The sequence below is a fragment of the Coregonus clupeaformis genome, chromosome 9 (genome assembly GCF_020615455.1).
Source record: "Coregonus clupeaformis isolate EN_2021a chromosome 9, ASM2061545v1, whole genome shotgun sequence".
Taxonomy (NCBI): Eukaryota; Metazoa; Chordata; class Actinopteri; order Salmoniformes; family Salmonidae; genus Coregonus; species Coregonus clupeaformis.
Window position 1 is genome coordinate 25,594,386 of NC_059200.1, and position 20,778 is coordinate 25,615,163.

Here is a 20,778-nt window from a genome sequence, read left to right on the forward strand (position 1 = left end):
TCGATTTGTCTGTCCATAACACTTTCTTCCAATCTTCCTCTGTCCAGTGTCTGTGTTCTTTTGCCCATCTTAAACTTTTCTTTTTATTGGCCAGTCTGAGATATGGCTTTTTCTTTGCAACTCTGCCTAGTAGGTCAGCATCCCGGAGTCGCCTCTTCACTGTTGACGTTGAGACGGGTGTTTTGCGGGTACTATTTAATGAAGCTGCCAGTTGAGGACCTGTGAGGAGTCTGTTTCTCAAACTAGACACTCTCTAATGTATTTGTCCTCTTGCTCAGTTGTGCACCGGGGCCTCCCACTCCTCTTTCTATTCTGGTAAGAGCCAGTTTGTGCTGTTCTGTGAAGGGAGTAGTACACAGCGTTGTACGAGATCTTCAGTTTCTTGGCAATTTCTCACATGGGAATAGCCTTCATTTCTCAGAACAAGAATAGACTGACGAGTTTCAGAAGAAAGTTCTTTGTTTCTGGCCATTTTGATCCTGTAATGCAGGGTTCTTCAATTCCGGTCCTGTAGGGCCGAAACACCTCTGTTTTTCATCCTCTCCTTCTAATCAGGGGCTAATTCAGACCAGGGACACCAGGTGAGTGCAATTAACTACCAGGTAGAAATAAAAAACAGAAGTGTTTCGGCCCTCCAGGACCGGAATTGAAGAACCCTGCTGTAATGGAACCCACAATTGCTGATGCTCCAGATACTCAACTAGTCTCAAGAAGGCCAGTTTTATTGCTTCTTTCATCAGCACAACAGTTTTCAACTGTGCTAACATAATTGCAAAAGGGTTTTCTAATGATCAATTAGCCTTTTAAAATGATAAACTTGGATTAGCAAACACAACGTGCCATTGGAACACAGGACTGATGGTTGCTGATAATGGGCCTCTGTACGCCTATGTAGATATTCCATAAAAATCAGCCGTTTCCAGCTACAATAGCCATTTACAACATTAACAATGTCTACACTGTATTTCTGTATTTTCTTGATGGACACATTTTTTTTATTTCTTTCAAAAACAAGGACATTTCTAAGTGGCCACAAACTTTTGAACTGTAGTGTATATACCTCATATATATATATATATATATATATATATATCCCATACCTGAGCCTCTAAGGAGGGGAAATACCCCCACCATGCCTAGCTGTGTCTGGGCCACACGTCCAGTTTCTTATAGACTTCCCATACCTGAGACCCTACTTAAACACATTGGGGAAGAGCGACGACGGGGTCAAGTCAACCACCATAATACATTTTACGGAGGCCAACATATCAGACGCCACTAAGTTTGAGTGGTATACTACGAAGCAAGCTAGATCTCCTCAGTCTTTTCTAAAGCTAGCCAGCATCAGTTAGCTTCACATTCCAGGGCAGGCTTCATCCGTACGACGACGGTTGATATTGCTTGTCCATCTGCCGCTAACTCTAGCAGGCTTGTATTTTTTATTTTTTTATTTAACTAGGCAAGTCAATTAAGAACAAATTCTTATTTACAATGACGGCCTACCAAAAGGCAAAAGGCCTCCTGCGGGGACGGGGGATGGGATAAAATAAAAATATAGGACAAAACACACATGACAAGAGAGACACCACAACACTACATAAAGAGAGACCTAAGACAACAACATAGCATGGCAGCAACACATGACAACACCGCATGGTAGCAACACCACATGACAACAACATTGTAGCAACACAACATGGCAGCAGCACAACATGGTAGCAGCACAAAACATGGTATAAACATTATTGGGCACAGACACTGCGCGTTCATGTGGCTAGTCGAACGCCGAACTCTTCATTGAGACAATGCTGAAACATTGCCACATTTTCATTGGTGCCGAAATCAAAATGAAAGAAAAGTGAACTTGCATATTCAGCAGGCTGTGGTGTGAAATAGGCTTTTAGAAATGCCGTCTTTATTGTATTACTGATCAGTAATGATGTCTTTGGTGTGCTTTGGTGTATATCAATGCATGAGCCCCTATTTCCCACTCCTATCGCTCCTTCTTCTGAACTGCTTTTTACGTTGTGGCCATAGACATATAATCCATAGAAGGGTTTTGGAACCTCTAACCCTGGCAATTTGACTGTTAAACTCATGGGTACACTAGCAATGAATGCCAGTCTTGACTTGAATGTGAACCGCCATCTATGGATTAAATATCTATAGTTGGTTGCGGCTGTCAGTTTGCCTTTAGACATTTTCTAAATAGAATCGTGTGAAGAACATACAGTTTGGAAAACAAATGCTGTCATTACTAAATGTGTAATGGGAGAGGTATTTTAACATTATTTTACACACAAAGAAACCTTTGATTAATAAGATATTTAATCAAGTCGTCTTTCTCAAATGAAGGGGATGATGACCCAATCTTTGCGAAAGGGAGGGTATCTGATTTAATTGGTCCTCAACTCATTGCTGAGACTCTTCATTCAGGATGAATTGAGTTAGCCCTAAGTTAGCCTGCCCCGGAGCAGGTATGTTCTGAAGGATTCGTTGCCACAGAAATGTACCTGGCTAAAAGGTGAGCCACTTTCGTGGTACCAGTTATCCCGAGTTGAAGTCAGAGTTGACCAAAGTTACCTCGCTAACGCCTCAAACCTGATTGGTAGTATAGGGCTCTGGTCTGGACCTGGCAGCCTCTGCCTCAGCAGTCATGTTAAAGGGAACAGTATGAGGAGGAATATTGGCACAGGGAGCATACTTCCTCTTCAGTCTCTTTCTTTCTTTCTCTCAATCTTTCTCTCTCAATCTTTCTCCTTCCCTCCCTCCCTAGCTGGGGGTTTGGGCAACCAGCCAGCAGAGACCTCAGCTCACACCCATCATGTCTGGACCTGTCTTGGCCTCAATGGCCTGACTTTATCACTGTTGGAGGACTCCTCATTCAGGGTCAGAAAGGCTGGACAATCACACTTGATTGAACATTTGCAGTGTAAAAGAATGTGCACTCAGGCTCAGCACAGTAATTGCAGCATACTTGATTTATAGATCCAATACATACCACTGTTTGTGTCTTGAAGTCTGTTCCTTTCTATATGAGGTCTGAGTATTGTTGGCTAGTGTCATTTCAGGTGTGTAGCCTCCATCAAATAAAACATATTTGAGTTCATCTGAAGATAACAACCCTTGTTTTTTTATTACTGCAATTGCAATCTATGGAAATAAACGTAGGAAGCAAGTTATGATAAAGGGAGCAACTTAAATAGGGCAATTCTTATTTTCAAAGGGTATGACTATAGCCAGCCACAATTTAAAAACCAACCGAGGACATGTCTTTTTAACTGGGAACAAATTGGAGGCAGTTTGAGCACCAGTTTCCCCGTCTCAAGCACTTCATCAAGTTAATTTGGTCAACGGCCGCAGTAGGGATCAGTAACTTGTTACCCAGAGAGATATGGACTTTACTCTGCAGGAGTTTTATGGCGCTGTGTTGTACCCACTCAACCACAACATCCCTTCTAGTGGTGCCAGAACCCTGGCCTGCCTGGAAGGCCGTTTGAACACTCCTAATTAAGGCGCCACTCGATTTATTAGAGCAAAGCTAGTTTTAATGTACATATTTCAACCATTAAACTGTATAGAAGCGCTGCCTATGATCATTGTGTTTTATACTCGTTTTATGACAGCTCAGTGAACACACACACACATTCCATATGCTAATTATATTGTGAGAAGCTTAGAGTAGGTATCTTGGAACAATAAGTATTTGTCAAAACCCAGAACAGTGGATTGCTATTTATCCTATAGAAAGGTCTTGAAAAATAAATGGTCATTTAAACTATGACATTAGACCACATGCCAAAACCTAGTAACCTTGGATCTCTTCAGTCAGCCTGATTTGACTGGGTGACATCAGTAGTAATAGCTGCCACCTGTGGTATTGACCTGTTGATTTGTGGTATACATGACTGTGAACTCCTCTGCTCCATCCACAGCGACGAGCTTCGTCAAGAGTCTCGCCAGTTGAAGAAGGACCTACTGGCCATCAAAAAGAGAAGAGAGGACATCGCCAATCCTCCACAGAAGGAGGAGGAAGACGAGGGTATGTCACTACCTCAATTACTTTCAAATACCATGTACAGTGCCTTCAGAAAGTATTCACACCCCTTGACTTTTTCCACATTTTGTTGTGTTACAGCCTGAATTTAAAGTGGATTAAATTGAGATTTTGTGTCACTGGCTTACACAAAATACCCCATAACGTCAAAGTGGAATTGTGTTTTTAGAAATGTTTACAAACTAATTAAAAATGAAAAGCTGAAATGTCTTGAGTCAATAAGTATTCAAGCCCTTTGTTATGGCAAGCCAAAATAAGTTTAGGAGTAAAATGTGCTTAACAAGTCACATAATAAGTTGCATGGACTCCTCAGAGCTGTACACCACACATACAAGTATCTGTATGGTCTGTCAGTCAAGCAGTGAATTTCAAACACAAATTCAACCGCAAAGAGAGGTTTTTCAATGCTTCACAAAGAAGGGCACCTATTGGTAGATAGGTAAAAAACAAAACAAATAAAAGCAGACATTCAATATCCCTTTGAGCATGGTGAAGTTATTAATGACCCTTTGGATGGTGTATCAATACACCCAGTCACTACAAAGATACAGACGCCCTTCCTAACTCAGTTGCCGGAGAGAAAGGAAACCGCTCAGGGATTTCACCATGAGACCAATGCTGACTTTAAAACAGTTAGAGTTTAATGGCTGTGATAGGAGAACTGAGGATGAATCATTTTTTAAAAGATTTTAGTCATTTAGCAGACGATCTTATCCAGAGCGACTTATAGTTAGTGAGTGCATACATTTTCAATCAACAACATTGTAGTTACTCCACAATACTAACCTAAATGACAGAGTGAAAAGAAGGAAGTATCACGACTCAGGATAAGACCCAGATGCAGACAGTTCGAAATAGCAAAAGTTTATTTACAAAAACAGGGGGCAGGCAAACGACAGGTCAAGGGCAGGCAGAGGTTGGTAATCCAGAACAGTGTCACAAGGTACAGAACGGCAGGCAGGCTCAGGGTCAGGATACTGAAACTGGAAAACGGGCTAGAGCAAAACAGGAGTACGGGAAAAACACTGGTAGGCTTAACAAGACCAGACGAACTGGCAACAGATAAACAGAGAACACGGGTATAAATACACAGGGGATAATGGGGAATATGGGCGACACCTGGAGGAGGGTGGAGACAAGCACAAAGACAGGTGAAACAGATAAGCGTTTGACAGGAAGCCTGTACAGAATAAAAAATATTCCAAAACCTGCATCCTGTTTGCAATAATGCACTAAAGTAAAACTGCAAAGAAATTAACTTTATGTCCTGAATACAAAGCGTTATGTTTGGGGTAAATCCAATACAACACATTACTGAGTACCACTCTTCATATTTTCAAGCATGGTGTTGGCTGCATCATTTTATGGGTATGCTTGCCATTGGCAAGGACTAGGGAGTTTTTTTTTAGGATAAAAAAAAAACGGAATAGAGCTAAGCACAGGCAAAATCCTAGAGGAAAACCTGGTTCAGTCTGGTTTCCAACAGACACTGGGAGACAAATTCAACCTTCAGCATGATAACAACCTAAAAGACAAGGCCAAATCTACACTGGAGTTGCTTACCAAGACGACATTGAATGTTCCTGTATGGCCTAGTTACAGTTTTGACTTTCATCGGCTTGAAAATCTATGGCAAGACTTGAAAAATGTCTGTCTAGCAATGATCAACAACCAACTTGAAGATTGTTTTAATAATAATGTGCAAATATTTTACAATGCAGGTGTGCAATGCTCTTCGACTTACTCCGAAAGACTCACAGCTGTAATCGCTGCCAAAGGTGCTTCTACAAAGTATTGACTCTGGTGTGTGAATACTTATGTAAATTAGATATTTATTTATTTCATTTTCAATAAATGTGCAAAAATGTCTAAAAACATTCTTTCACTTTGTCATTATGGGGTATTGTGTGTAGATGGGTGAGGGGGAAAAAATCGATTTAATCTATTTTGAATTCAGGCTGTAACAAGAGAGTGGAATAAGTCGAGGAGTATACATACTTTCTGAAGGCACTGTAGGTACCACGTAATAAAGGGTTTGTAAATGGTTTCTAAAGGGTTTTATACATACTTTATATAGACTGTTAAAAAAAAGTACTTCTATACCCTTACTTCAGTGGAGGCTGCTGAGGGGAGGACAGCTCATAATAATGGCTGGAACGGAGCGAATGGAAACCATGTGTTTGATGTATTTGATACATTCCACTTATTCCACTCCAGCCATTACCACAAGCCCGTCCTCCCCAATTAAGGTGCCACCAACCTCCTGTGCCTTACTTACCCTTTATGCTCTTTATAAAGTGAAGTTTTACCCAACGTCATTTTCTCTGGGGTCGGTCGTCTTCAATCTCTCTTTGTGAGATAAGTCTCTAAGAGGGTGGTCTTCTCTGGGCCACATTCTCCTCTAATGGCTATGTACAGTGGGGAAAAAAAGTTATCCCACTTAAAAAGATGAGAGAGGCCTGTAATTTTCATCATAGGTACACGTCAACTATGACAGACAAATTGAGATTTTTTTTCTCCAGAAAATCACATTGTAGGATTTTTTATGAATTTATTTGCAAATTATGGTGGAAAATAAGTATTTGGTCACCTACAAACAAGCAAGATTTCTGGCTCTCACAGACCTGTAACTTCTTCTTTAAGAGGCTCCCCTGTCCTCCAATCGTTACCTGTATTAATGGCACCTGTTTGAACTTGTTATCAGTATAAAAGACACCTGTCCACAACCTCAAACAGTCACACTCCAAACTCCACTATGGCCAAGACCAAAGAGCTGTCAAAGGACACCAGAAACAAAATTGTAGACCTGCACCAGGCTGGGAAGACTGAATCTGCAATAGGTAAGCAGCTTGGTTTGAAGAAATCAACTGTGGGAGCAATTCTTAGGAAATGGAAGACATGCAAGACCACTGATAATCTCCCTCGATCTGGGGCTCCACGCAAGATCTCACCCCGTGGGGTCAAAATGATCACAAGAACGGTGAGCAAAAATCCCAGAACCACACGGGGGGACCTAGTGAATGACTTGCAGAGAGCTGGGACCAAAGTAACAAAGCCTACCATCAGTAACACACGACGCCGCCAGGGACTCAAATCCTGCAGTGCCAGACGTGTCCCCCTGCTTAAGCCAGTACATGTCCAGGCCCGTCTGAAGTTTGCTAGAGTGCATTTGGATGATCCAGAAGAGGATTGGGAGAATGTCATATGGTCAGATGAAACCAAAATAGAACATTTTGGTAAAAACTCAACTCGTCGTGTTTGGAGGACAAAGAATGCCGAGTTGCATCCAAAGAACACCATACCTACTGTGACGCATGGGGGTGGAAACATCATGCTTTGGGGCTGTTTTTCTGCAAAGGGACCAGGACGACTGATCCGTGTAAAGGAAAGAATGAATGGGGCCATGTATCGTGAGATTTTGAGTGAAAACCTCCTTCCATCAGCAAGGGCATTTGAAGATGAAACGTGGCTGGGTCTTTCAGCATGACAATGATCCCAAACACACCGCCCGGGCAACGAAGGAGTGGCTTCGTAAGAAGCATTTCAAGGTCCTGGAGTGGCCTAGCCAGTCTCCAGATCTCAACCCCATAGAAAATCTTTGGAGGGAGTTGAAAGTCCGTGTTGCCCAGCGACAGCCCCAAAACATCACTGCTCTAGAGGAGATCTGCATGGAGGAATGGGCCAAAATACCAGCAACAGTGTGTGAAAACCTTGTGAAGACTTACAGAAAACATTTGACCTGTGTCATTGCCAACAAAGGGTATATAACAAAGTATTGAGAAACTTTTGTTATTGACCAAATACTTATTTTCCACCATCATTTGCAAATAAATTCATAAAAAATCCTACAATGTGATTTTCTGGATTTTTTTTCTTCTCATTTTGTCTGTCATAGTTGACGTGTACCTATGATGAAAATTACAGGCCTCTCTCATCTTTTTAAGTGGGAGAACTTGCACAATTGGTGGCTGACTAAATACTTTTTTTCCCCACTGTATGTAAGCAGACAGTCCTCTTGTCTCTGACATTTAAGGCAGACACCGTCGTCCAGTTTCTTCTACCCAAGGCTCTGCATTTTTGTTTAACAAATTGCTGAGTTGCCTTCCCTTGAAAACCAAAGCCCTTGGCGCAGGTTGGTCACCAGCTTTGCCCAAAGTGATGGGGCAACAAAGTGGTTGTTTTTTCCGCCGTTATCACACAGGCATGTAGCCTCAGTTAATGCCGCCGGTCTCCTGAGTGTTTGTCGGTACACCCGGCGATGATGAAACCTATTTCTGGACAATTATCAAAACCTCATTGGCTCAGAGTTAAGTAAAGATGAGAAGGTCCAGATTGTGTGTAGGTTGTTTTGCAACTAAACAAATGGCCCATGGGGTCTTGTGGCATCTCACAACGAAACTACAAAACCTTCAGTTCTGCCTGCTGCTGTATCCAGGGTTATCCAGCCTAATGCTGTATCCAGGGTTATCCAGCCTAATGCTGTATAATAATATGCCATTTAGCAGACGCTTTTATCCAAAGCGACTTACAGTCATGCGTGCATACGTTTTTGTGTATGGGTGGTCCCGGGGATCGAACCCACTACCCTGGCGTTACAAGCGCCGTGCTCTACGAACTGAGCTACAGAGGACCACACGTGTATTCAGGGTTATCCAGCCTAATGCTCTAGCCAGGGTTATCCAGCCTAATGCAGTAGCCAGGGTTATCCAGCCTAATGCTGTAGCCAGGGGTTTTCCAGCCTAATGCTGTAGCCAGGGTTATCCAGCCTAATGCTGTAGCCAGGGTTATCCAGCCTAATGCTGTAGCCAGGGTTATCCATCCTAATGCTGTAGCCAGGGTTATCCAGCCTAATGCTCTAGCCAGGGTTATCCAACCTAATGCTGTAGCCAGGGGTTTTCCAGCCTAATGCTGTAGCCAGGGTTATCCAGCCTAATGCTGTAGCCAGGGTTATCCAGCCTAATGCTGTAGCCAGGGTTATCCAGCCTAATGCTGTAGCCAGGGTTATCCAGCCTAATGCTCTAGCCAGGGTTATCCAGCCTAATGCTCTAGCCAGGATTATCCAGGAGGCCTTAATGTGTGTCTCTGGCAGGGCAGCAGCCTCTTTTGAAGGTTCCTCTCATTACATGGATGTTTTGGATATGAGGCTTTATTCCGTAGGATGGAATGTGTAGAAGAGAAGTCATGGGCCAGTGGACTCTGCAGGGGGCTGGATGTCTGCTTAAACACTGTGAATCCTGAAACTCAGCTGAGGGAGAGGAATGCACTGTTGTGTGGTGTGGTGGGTTAGATACTGGAGGAGGTGGTTTAAGCTCATTCTCATCATTCTGGATGGATTGTGACTTTGGGTTTAAAGCAGTTTTTCCACGACCGAAATGCCACCGTATTTCCTATAAATTGCTCTGACTACTTTTGACCAGAACCCTATTTGGTCTGATCAGAACTAGTGCAGTGTATAGGGAATAAATAGGTTGCCATTTCGGACTCAGACTTTGTCTCCACTTTAACTTTGCTCTGACGAAGGCCTTGAGGCCGATACGTAAAGCTTAATAAAGAGCAGTGATACTATCAAGAGCAGTGATACTATCAAGAGCAGTGATACTATCAAGAGCAGTGATACTATCAAGAGCAGTGTGCGGGTTTCTTCTTTTTACTAATCTTATTCAATTGTTATCATGCGCCTGCAACAAAGGTGGCTCAGATGTGTGAGTGCCTTTTGAATTTCAAACTTTGCTGTTACAAAAAAAACTAAATCAATGTGACCCAGACAAGGTCAGTGAGTCTTGGTTTATTAATAAAACATGCCCTCTCTGCATGGTCAGGCAGGTTTATGCCCTACTTTCTCTAAGGATTAGTGTGGGCTCAGGAAAACCTTTTGACCCTTTAAACAGCATTGAATGGGGAGGCTGTTGTCTGTCACAGTCCTCGCATTGAATGCCCCAAGGGGGGCAAAGATCTGACCCCTCAGCCTAACCTCCGGGCAGCAGTCAACCGAAGAAGGCCAGATGCCGAAGAAGCCCAGATGCAGCTGTGCTGTGGTGGGTTTGACTGTAGTCTCTAGAGAAAGTACAGATAGAATCTGGTGAGTGAACTTGCTGACATGATGTTTCTGGAGAATCTGGTGAGTGAACTTGCTGACATGATGTTTCTGGAGAATCTGGTGAGTGAACTTGCTGACATGATGTTTCTGGACCATCATGACCTCACTGGTCTGCTATTAAGACAGACATCGCTTCCAAAACATACGTACATGGCCGTGCACTTACCCTGTCAACATTCCTCACATTCTTGTGGCAAAGAAAGGGGTATTGTTATTTTATACTTTCAATAGAGAGAGGACATTTGGAGAGGACCATTAGACCCAAAGACATTTTGAATTTCTGACTGTTGGCAGAAGACTGGTGTGTTTGCAAAGCCGTTTGCCCTCAAATGTTTTCAGAGCGGGTTTTGATCAGTTAAATTGTGATCGAACGGTTTGCTCAAGAACAACAACCAAAAATGTAGATAGTTTTTTCAGCTTGCCAAACACACTGTTGATGAACACACTGTTGATGAACATACTATTGATGAACACACACAAGAAGATGGAAGTGTTCTAGATTTCTCTGTCTTATTTTTTATGAGAATGAAATCTCAGAGGATGAAATTCTGGTCCTGCTTGCGCACATGTTGTGCTTGGACGGAATCCTCGCCGGCTGCATCCCAAATGGCACCCTATTCCCTATATAGTGCACTAGGGCACTGGTCAAAAGTAGTGAACCTATGTAGGGAATGGGTGCCGTTTGGGACGTACACCCCACCCCATATGCTGCTTGGCCAAGAATGGTCATGGACCGTTTGGAAGAGGGCATGTTCACCATGTACTCTGCAATCTCCAACAAAATACCAGGAAAAACAAAAGGGAGATCTGTCTATCTGAGCCAGTTAGGCTAATGCTAGTAGCAGATGAAAGCCTGGGCACTTATCCATAAATAGGAGTGATGCTATAGGATCAGTTTGTCCGTTCAGATCATCATTTATAAGATTAAATGGACAGGTGTGGTCCTGATCCTAGATCAGCAGTCCTACTCTGAGACACTTTGTGGATACGGGCCCTGAAGTTTAATCAGAGTTTGTAATTGTCAGAATATGTTAAAACCTGCTGTTTTCTTCTGACCCATTTCTAGCTTTAAGATTCCCGTTTTAGCTTATCACCTCAAATCACTCATGTAATTTATAATGAAAGATATTGTATATTAAATTAGATGTTAATACAATGTATTTGAAATTAGATAAAACCCTCATTACATGTATGTCATTGTCTTAAGTGTGAGTAGAGGCTACAGTGGGGGGGGGAAGTATTTAGTCAGCCACCAATTGTGCAAGTTCTCCCACTTAAAAAGATGAGAGAGGCCTGTAATTTTCATCATAGGTACACGTCAACTATGACAGACAAATGGAGATTTTTTTTCTCCAGAAAATCACATTGTAGGATTTTTAATGAATTAATTTGCAAATTATTGTGGAAAATAAGTATTTGGTCAATAACAAAAGTTTCTCAATACTTTGTTATATACCCTTTGTTGGCAATGACACAGGTCAAACGTTTTCTGTAAGTCTTCACAAGGTTTTCACACACTGTTGCTGGTATTTTGGCCCATTCCTCCATGCAGATCTCCTCTAGAGCAGTGATGTTTTGGGGCTGTCGCTGGGCAACACGGACTTTCAACTCCCTCCAAAGATTTTCTATGGGGTTGAGATCTGGAGACTGGCTAGGCCACTCCAGGACCTTGAAATGCTTCTTACGAAGCCACTGCTTCGTTGTCCGGGCGGTGTGTTTGGGATCATTGTCATGCTGAAAGACCCAGCCACGTTTCATCTTCAAAGCCCTTGCTGATGGAAGGAGGTTTTCACTCAAAATCTCACGATACATGGCCCCATTCATTCTTTCCTTTACACGGATCAGTCGTCCTGGTCCCTTTGCAGAAAAACAGCCCCAAAGCATGATGTTTCCACCCACGTCACAGTAGGTATGGTGTTCTTTGGATGCAACTCAGCATTCTTTGTCCTCCAAACACGACGAGTTGAGTTTTTACCAAAAAGTTATATTTTGGTTTCATCTGACCATATGACATTCTCCCAATCCTCTTCTGGATCATCCGAATGCACTCTAGCAAACTTCAGACGGGCCTGGACATGTACTGGCTTAAGCAGGGGGACACGTCTGGCACTGCAGGATTTGAGTCCCTGGCGGCGTAGTGTGTTACTTATGGTAGGCTTTGTTACTTTGGTCCCAGCTCTCTGCAGGTCATTCACTAGGTCCCCCCGTGTGGTTCTGGGATTTTTGCTCACCGTTCTTGTGATCATTTTGACCACACGGGGTGAGATCTTGCGTGGAGCCCCAGATCGAGGGAGATTATCAGTGGTCTTCCATTTCCTAATAATTGCTCCCACAGTTGATTTCTTCAAACCAAGCTGCTTACCTATTGCAGATTCAGTCTTCCCAGCCTGGTGCAGGTCTACAATTTTGTTTCTGGTGTCCTTTGACAGCTCTTTGGTCTTGGCCATAGTGGAGTTTGGAGTGTGACTGTTTGAGGTTGTGGACAGGTGTCTTTTATACTGATAACAAGTTCAAACAGGTGCCATTAATACAGGTAACGAGTGGAGGACAGAGGAGCCTCTTAAAGAAGTTACAGGTCTGTGAGAGCCAGAAATCTTGCTTGTTTGTAGGTGACCAAATACTTATTTTCCACCATAATTTGCAAATAAATTCATTAAAAATCCTACAATGTGATTATCTGGAGAAAAAAAATCTCCATTTGTCTGTCATAGTTGACGTGTACCTATGATGAAAATTACAGGCCTCATCTTTTTAAGTGGGAGAACTTGCACAATTGGTGGCTGACTAAATACTTTTTTTCCCCACTGTATTTTGACTGGCAACTGATCTGATCCAAGACACAAACTGATCTGATCCAAGACACAAACTGATCTGATCCCAGACACAAACTGATCTGATCCCAGACACAAACTGATCTCATCTGGTCCCCATGGATTTCCTATGTCCACACAGGCTACACACGTCTTTGCTCAGTCCCAAAAGCGAACTCATTCCTCCTCCATGCACTGGCAATAGCAGCAGCCACTACCCACTCTCTTGGCATGCGGCGTCATATTCAAATGAAAAAGCCAACTGCCTCCTCAGAATTCACCCAGCAGAGAGCTAAAAGAGACATTTGGTACCTTTTTGAGTTATTATTTTCGACCGACATATCTTCAATTTTCAAGACAAATTATAGCATGTTCCTCTAGTCTGGTTTTCTCTTTCTTGGCATAAGTGTTGGTTCTGAGAGCCAAAAATAAGAGCGACACTGTCCGTTTTATACCCACCCTCAATGGTGTGGCAACATTCTTTCGACCACTCTAAGTTATTTATACAGGTTATGCCTGTGTGCACAGTGTTTTATTTCAATGGCGCCTTGTCAGTCAAATTTTGGATGTGGAAGAAATTGATTAAAAAAGGCTGATCTTTGAAACGTCAATTGACTCATGATTCTATGTTGCCGTTAGGTTTCCGTCAGGTCACAGGTTTCTGCCTAGTCTTGAAAAGACGTTGATTGGTAAAGGAGAAAGAGCGGAGCCTCCTTCCCTAATGAAGAGGAGTCCGTCGTCCACAACAACCCCCTGTTGGCACAACATCAGGCCTGGGATTTGTAGCTCTCTCAGGTCCAGGGGACAGCTAAGGGAGGAATGTAGTTAGAATGGCCATCAAACTCAAATATAGTAGTTAGTGACAACATCTGGAGAGGGTGAAGTGTGTTCCTTGTGTAGCGCCCCGAGGGTGTCATCATTCAGCATCCTGCAAGTCCCGGGCTGCTGCGAGGGGGCAGAGCGCTAGGGGTGAACGGGAAAGATGGAAGGAGATCACTTCTTGCTCTCGTAAATCAAAGGGAAAGATTTGCACCTCGAACTGCAGAGCAGACTTCCGTATTGACTCCGGGGAAGAGGCTTGGACGGTGGAGCGCAAGAGAGAGTGGCCCCAGCCCAACACTTCACATGTCTCTGCTAGAGGATTCCGATGATTGGTCAGAATTTGAAGTAGTCATGGCCAAAATGCCTTGTGAAATAAGAGTAATTGCATGGTTTCCTGGACCTAAATGATAGCCATCCAACTCCAAATACCCCCTTGGACTTTTTTGTTACTCAATTAAGTTCCTCCTGAAGTGAACTGACAACCTTTCTGAAAACTGCCTATTCACTCTAAACACACTATATTATTACAGTTAGAATGATGGTAGTTATACTGTAGAAGTTGTAGTCACAGCATAAGAGTCTGTAGGCTCCAGTAATTAAGGCATGAGACCGGAACCAAAGTTATGACCGTTGTGTCAGTTGATTCTCCTCGTAACTATAGAACCCCTATATAATAAAAAAAACTTCTGGAGAGTAGGCTTATATTTGAATCATAGAGGTGGGTTTCTTTTTTGGTTTAAACAGTAAACATTGTTTCATTGCGGTCAGTAGTACAAATGTGCATTGTCGCAGTGTACTAACCCTGGGAACCCAGTAACCGGAGGAATTGAATCAGGCCCCATATCTTATCTGCAAGCCAAATAAGCTTACTTGTCACGTTGCTACAGATGTAGGATCTTAATTTGATACAGTTTGCTACAGCAGGAAAATAATCCTACAGCAACAGGAAATGTGAATTATTATGTGGATTATAATTAATGGACATTTTTGTAGGGGTTCAAAGTGGAATTTCAGAAGCCTTTTTAAACCTAAAATGCACTACAAGTAAAAAATGTATTGCGTTGCATGAAAGTTCCCCTGCAACAGGGTGATCAAATTAGATCCTACATCTGTATGTAAGCTAATTAACTAGTTAGCAATGATGCTATACTTGGGTAATAAGATAAGATAAGGTCATTTTGATGAATGAAAGATGTTGTCCAAGTTAGTTTGCCTAAGTGCTGTGGAGTCCTTTTAGTCTTATATCCAACTTAGTACTGCAGATTTATTGTTTGCATACATTTATTTTTAAGAGCAGAACTTCTGTTGCCGAAACGGTTTACAAATTCAACATTCATGACATTACATAAAAAAAAATACTCAAGACCAAAACCTCTCTCAATAGAGTTTACAAATGTCAGTTTGTGCCGTTTCAGTAGAGGAAGTGTTTACATTTCCCCCCACAAATAAATGACAAAATAATACATCTACATGTTGGGAACTTAGAGGCTGACCGTATGTTTAGAAAACACTGTTGTATGAACTCAGTGAAATTAGACGTTTCAGAAAACAAATGAATGGGCTGCGTCTGAAATGGCACCCTGTTCCCTATGAGGTGACTACTTTTGAGCAGGGCCCATAGAGCTCTGCTCAAAATTAGTTTACTATTTAGGAAATAGGGTGCCATTTCAGACACACCCATGCGGCAACTGCTTTAGAAGGAGTTGAGATTGTCTGGATGAATGTAGAGTTCAGCCTAGATGTCAGAATTTGAGAGAGGACACCGTGCACAGTACAGCCCGGCTTCACAGCACTTAAAAATTGTTTAGAGAATGAACAAGCAACATTTTGTTTATGGATCGGTTTGGTCAGACTCATTACTCCCTGGTATAGCAGGCCTATACGATTTTCTGGCCATGTAATTCAGGCCTATGCTTGGCTATACAAACCAAGTAGTTGAAGGTAAAGTACAGTTAAAGTGTTATGATCTAAAGAAGAGCTAGTTTTTAAAAATCTCTCTGAAGGATAGGCCTCAACCTGTGATCATGGGTTCTAAATACCATTTCTCACATCCTCGAATGATGATCGCATGCCAAACATACCAGCCTCTCTGACAGTGGCCCAGTGTTCCAGCCAGCAGCGTTCATACAGTACTACGGCTATAAATGACAAGCCCAGACGCAGGAGGTCTGTCCGCGACACATTACGTTGTTTGTTTTGTCCCCTCTGTGTGTCCTGTCCTGTCGGGGTCTAGGGTCGTTACCCGCTAGTCAGAATAACCATGACTCCAGTAGCCAGGTGACTGAGCCTGGCTGGCTGTCGTCTCAGTCTGTGACATCAGAGGGGTGTTGTGGAAAGAAGTGTGCCACTAGAACGTGTAGGCTCTTTCCTCACTGTCTGCCCCCGCTGTGACATCACTGCCTGGGCGTCTGATCGCCGAGATTAAAAGAAGCACATTAACACCTCAAGGCACCAAACATCAACATACATGCAGGTCCCCAACACACACACCCTCTCTCTCTCTCTCACTCTGTTTTTCTGTGTGCTCTTTCTCACATGCACTCTTTCCCTCATCTCACCCTCTCCTCCCTCCCCCTTCCCCTCTCTCTCCCTCTCATTCATTCATTCATTCATTATCACAGTAGAGTACCATTCACACAGAAGATCTAGATCACAACATTTTGAAAAATCTGCAGTATTTTGTGTACTGCCTCCATTCACAGTCGCACTGCCTTACTCCACACCAATTTGCCTATTTGGCCTCATTCATACCGATCAAGGGAAGGCCAGCCGTGCGTATGCTTGCCTTGCACATCACCTCTCCAGTCAATAGCATAACAAGTCAGCAAAGCTTTTACATTATTTCATGTCAGAAACTGTGAATTTCCATAAATATGTCAAAGCAAACATGAACCATTGAAAGAACAAAGAAGTTAGTTTCTTTCTCTCTGTCCAATCTGCAGTTGTTACATCCATTTTTGAACTTACACATTTATGATATGTACCCATTTTGATTTTGAGGAATATAAGTTAGTAATGCCTCATGAGCGTAGTTAACTTTTGATATCAAGGATGGTCAGTCCATGCAATCATTGCTTTGTCTATGAATCTATCCCCATTCCAGTATGAAAATGTATGCACTCACTAACTGTAAGTCGCTCTGGATAAGAGTGTCTGCTAAATGACTTAAATGTAAATGTGAATTCCTCAACCTTTTACCGAAACGGGCAGGGAGAATGCTTTGTCATTGTTTCAACTGCAGATGGCCCACTGTAGTTTATAGAATGCGTTGGAAGATTCTCCTTCACACCCAAGGCCTGCATGTGGAATTTGACTTAGTATGGGAACAGTGTTGGAACACTTTGACTCGTGATCTATTCACCCCACTTCATTCACCCCACAAAGATGACAATTTCTTCTCAGGTCTTACCTGGTTCCAGTCAATTTATGTTAGGTTTCACCAATTATCTCACATATGGTCCCCCTCCCTCTGTTTCTGCTTAGCTCTCAGCACTGTCTCTCTTACCGTGCCTTTAAGCTAAGTGATCAATTACGATAAGGATTAGCATTAAGATAAGAAGCTGAATAGGTCAGTTATGGACAAGATATAGTGGAGGGTTAGTGTATCGCGACCTCTCTGCTCCACCTACACAAGGGTTTCATGCCTTATAGCACCATGTAGCCTTGGTCCTGTCAGTCAGTCAGAGATGAGAGAGGACTGGGGATGATGGTTGTCCTGACACAGATTGACTTGCTCTCGTCGCATATGAACCGGTCTCACAACTTGACCTGCTCTTTTCCCTTTCATGTTGTGATTTTTACTGTTAGTCATTAACATGTTCTGTGTGATTTGTTAGTCATGTCTCGGGTGTGGGAAACGTTCCTCAGGGTTTCCTATCCATCTCCATAATGTCTTTCTCTTTTAATTCAATTTAAGAACTTTATTGGCATGGGAAACGTATCTCTCTCCCTTTGACTCGCTCGCTCTTTCTCAAATCAAATCAAATGTGCTTTACTGGTATGGGAAACATTTGTTTACATTGGCAAAGCAAGTGAAATAAACAAAACTCAGAAGAAAGTAATTTAACAACAACAAAAAACTATTAGAAATGAACAGTAAACATTGCACTCAAGGTTTCTCTCTCTCTCCTCTCTCATATATTCTGTGTGAGTACTCTCTCCTGTCTTCCCATGGCCACTTGGCCAGCCAACAGGCTTTATCCCTTACCTGTCATCAGCTGATACCTTGAAAGAGCAGGGCCAGAACCTGCTTCACTAGAGGCAGTACGCTCTGTCCTTAAGTTCATTTAGACTTCATCCAAATCTCAACTGACACTGTTTATGGATGCTTCGATGTTTATCTCTTTTAAGGGCACTACATTCAACAGAGTTTTGATGTTTATCTCTTTAAGGGCACTACATTCTACAGAGTTTTGATGTTTATCTCTTTAAGGGCACTACATTCTACAGAGTTTTGATGTTTATGTCTTTAAGGGCACTACATTCTACAGAGTGTTGATGTTTATCTCTTTAAGGGCACTACATTCAACAGAGTTTTGATGTGTTTTATTCTGTATCCTCTCTTGGCAAAGTACCAAGGTTCATTTCAGTGTGCAGACAGATACTGAATTGAAGTAGTAAGTAGACCTGCTACTGTGCTTTGCAAGCATCGTTGTGCTTGAATAATACAAGGTTATATCCACTTATTTGAGCCACTTGTTTTTCTCATTGAAACCCTCCTTGCCCAGAGGTATACTTTCCCTTCGCAGTCTCCATCCAGTCTCAAGGCTGAAGTTGAAGAATTCAGCCTAGTTTTTCCTCCTTTCTTTTTCATTGGGAACATTTACAATATGTTGGATGTGGCTGGCTCTGGCTCTGGCGCGGCACAGAGCAGAAAGAGAGGGGTTTCCTTGTTAAACTGGGAGCCCATCATTCATCCTGCTGGATCTGTTGGCCATGCAGCAGGCGCTGTAGTGGATAATTCCCTCAGATCACATCCATTCACTTTGTGTTTGTCACTGTGACCAGACGGGTTTCTGGCTGCGTCTGAAATCGCACCCTCTTCCCTATGTAGTGCACTACTTTTGATCAGGGCCCATAGGGCTTTGGTCAAAAGTAGTGCACTATATAGGGAATAAATAGTGTGCCATTTCAGACATACCTTCTGTCTTACTAATGATGAGGCAGAGCTTCAGATGATTTTTACATGTTGGTTGTTATTTCCTCTGCATTCTGTCCCAATTTAACTATTCTCCCAATTAACCAGGATACGCATGAATTAACTGTTTAATAACTAAATGTAGTAAGTTTCTGTAGAAGACAAGAAGCCAGACAGACAGCGGGGCTATGCCAGAGTATATCCAAGTTAACTAACTGACTATTAATTACTATGTTTTTAACTTCCTGTAGAGGAAAATAAGCCAGTGACTGCTAACTACTGTGTCCCTATAGAGGAAAAGAAGCCGGGTAGCGAGGCGGTGGCGGAATATCTGGAGGGCAAGAAGAAATATGAAGACCTGAAGAAACAGAAACTGAAGAAGGGATCCAGCAGAGAGGCACAGGTAACAGACAGGTGTCATTACTCAAAACTGAGCCATTCATATCCGGTGTCATTAACTCTCTACACTCAATCATTCAATGAGGTTAGTAGGAGCTTACTGTATATCAGGGTGTTGATTACGTTAATGATGATGTCTTTCAGTCAAATACATATAGATGACCTTGCACTGTCTATTTTCTTGATACGACCGGGGGTTGAGGTGAAAGATTTGTGTTAGTGACCCAATGATTTTTAACCTGATTGTCCCGTAGACGATGGCGCTGCTGGACCGTTTCAAGTCCAAGCTGTCTTCGGCCATCACTGAGACTTCCCAGGACCCTGAGGAGGACCCTGAGGAGCTGGCAGAGGACGACGACAAAGGATGGTACGTTGTGGTTACATTTTTTTATTGAACTTTTGTTTATCCCGATTTTAGTGCACTACTTTTGACGAGGGCCCATGCATCCTATTCCCTATATAGTGCACTGAATAGGGAGTAGGGTGCCATTGGGATGTAACCTACTACCAGTTCTAGTGGGCCAGCCAGAGCAGCCCATCCACCATCCATCCGCCCCCTGTCCTGTAACACATCTGTTATGTCTGTGTTAATGGCCAGTCATCACAACATAGGAACTGCTCCTTAATGACTTGACACACTGCTGAACTTTCTACAGTGAGTCAACACACTCTGACTGACTAACTGCTCTAGATTAGATAGATGTAGCGATGGTCTGGGTGCCAGCCTTCGCTTTGAGTTTCATTACTCTCAGAGAAACACAGACTGCCAGACAATTAAACAGGGGCATGTTGTTTCTCTCTCTTATTTAGATGTATTTTGTTTCCTCGTCATAGTAGGGGGGGGGTGTGTGTGTGTGTGTGTGTTAAGCTGTGTTGTAAAGGCCATTCCCATTCCTGAGCACAGCGCTACACTAACAGTGGATAACAAAGGAGCGGGGTGAATAATGCCCTGTCAGCTGCGGGGCTGAGCTCTGCATCACCGTCACCGCTCAGTACAACAGGCAAATATTAGGTCTAGTGGCTCTCATTACGCACCACTTAATACTGCTACTACCTAAAACTAAAAACAGGACTGGGAAGTTATCAGTGTTGTGTCTCTACCTAGGCCTATAGCAGGACTGAAGGGTTTGTCATTCCTAATGTGTGTTTTCACACAACACAACCTTGGGTTGCCACTGTGTAAGAAACTTGCATATACATAGAAAACACACTTGGATTGTAAGTATGTGGTCCTCTGTAGCTCAGCTGGTAGAGCACGGCGCTTGTAACGCCAAGGTAGTGGGTTCGATCCCCGGGACCACTCATACACAAAAAAAAAATGTATGCACGCATGACTGTAAGTCGCTTTGGATAAAAGCGTCTGCTAAATGGCATATTATATTATTATATTATAAGTATAGGATGTATAGGGACGTTTCTGTACAGGATGAGGATATAGAATGTGATGTACACTACA

General features: G+C 42.7%; 1 protein-coding gene across 1 annotated transcript in view; it reads left to right on the forward strand.

The window, feature by feature from the left end:
- Nucleotides 1-20,778, forward strand: part of cwc27 (CWC27 spliceosome associated cyclophilin) — a 48,410-nt gene that overhangs the window by 19,508 nt on the left and 8,124 nt on the right. The window contains exons 11-13 of the mRNA XM_041886793.2: nt 3,936-4,042; nt 19,217-19,326; nt 19,577-19,689. Of these exons, the coding sequence (XP_041742727.1) occupies nt 3,936-4,042; nt 19,217-19,326; nt 19,577-19,689 (330 nt within the window). The remainder of the gene's footprint in view (nt 1-3,935; nt 4,043-19,216; nt 19,327-19,576; nt 19,690-20,778) is intronic.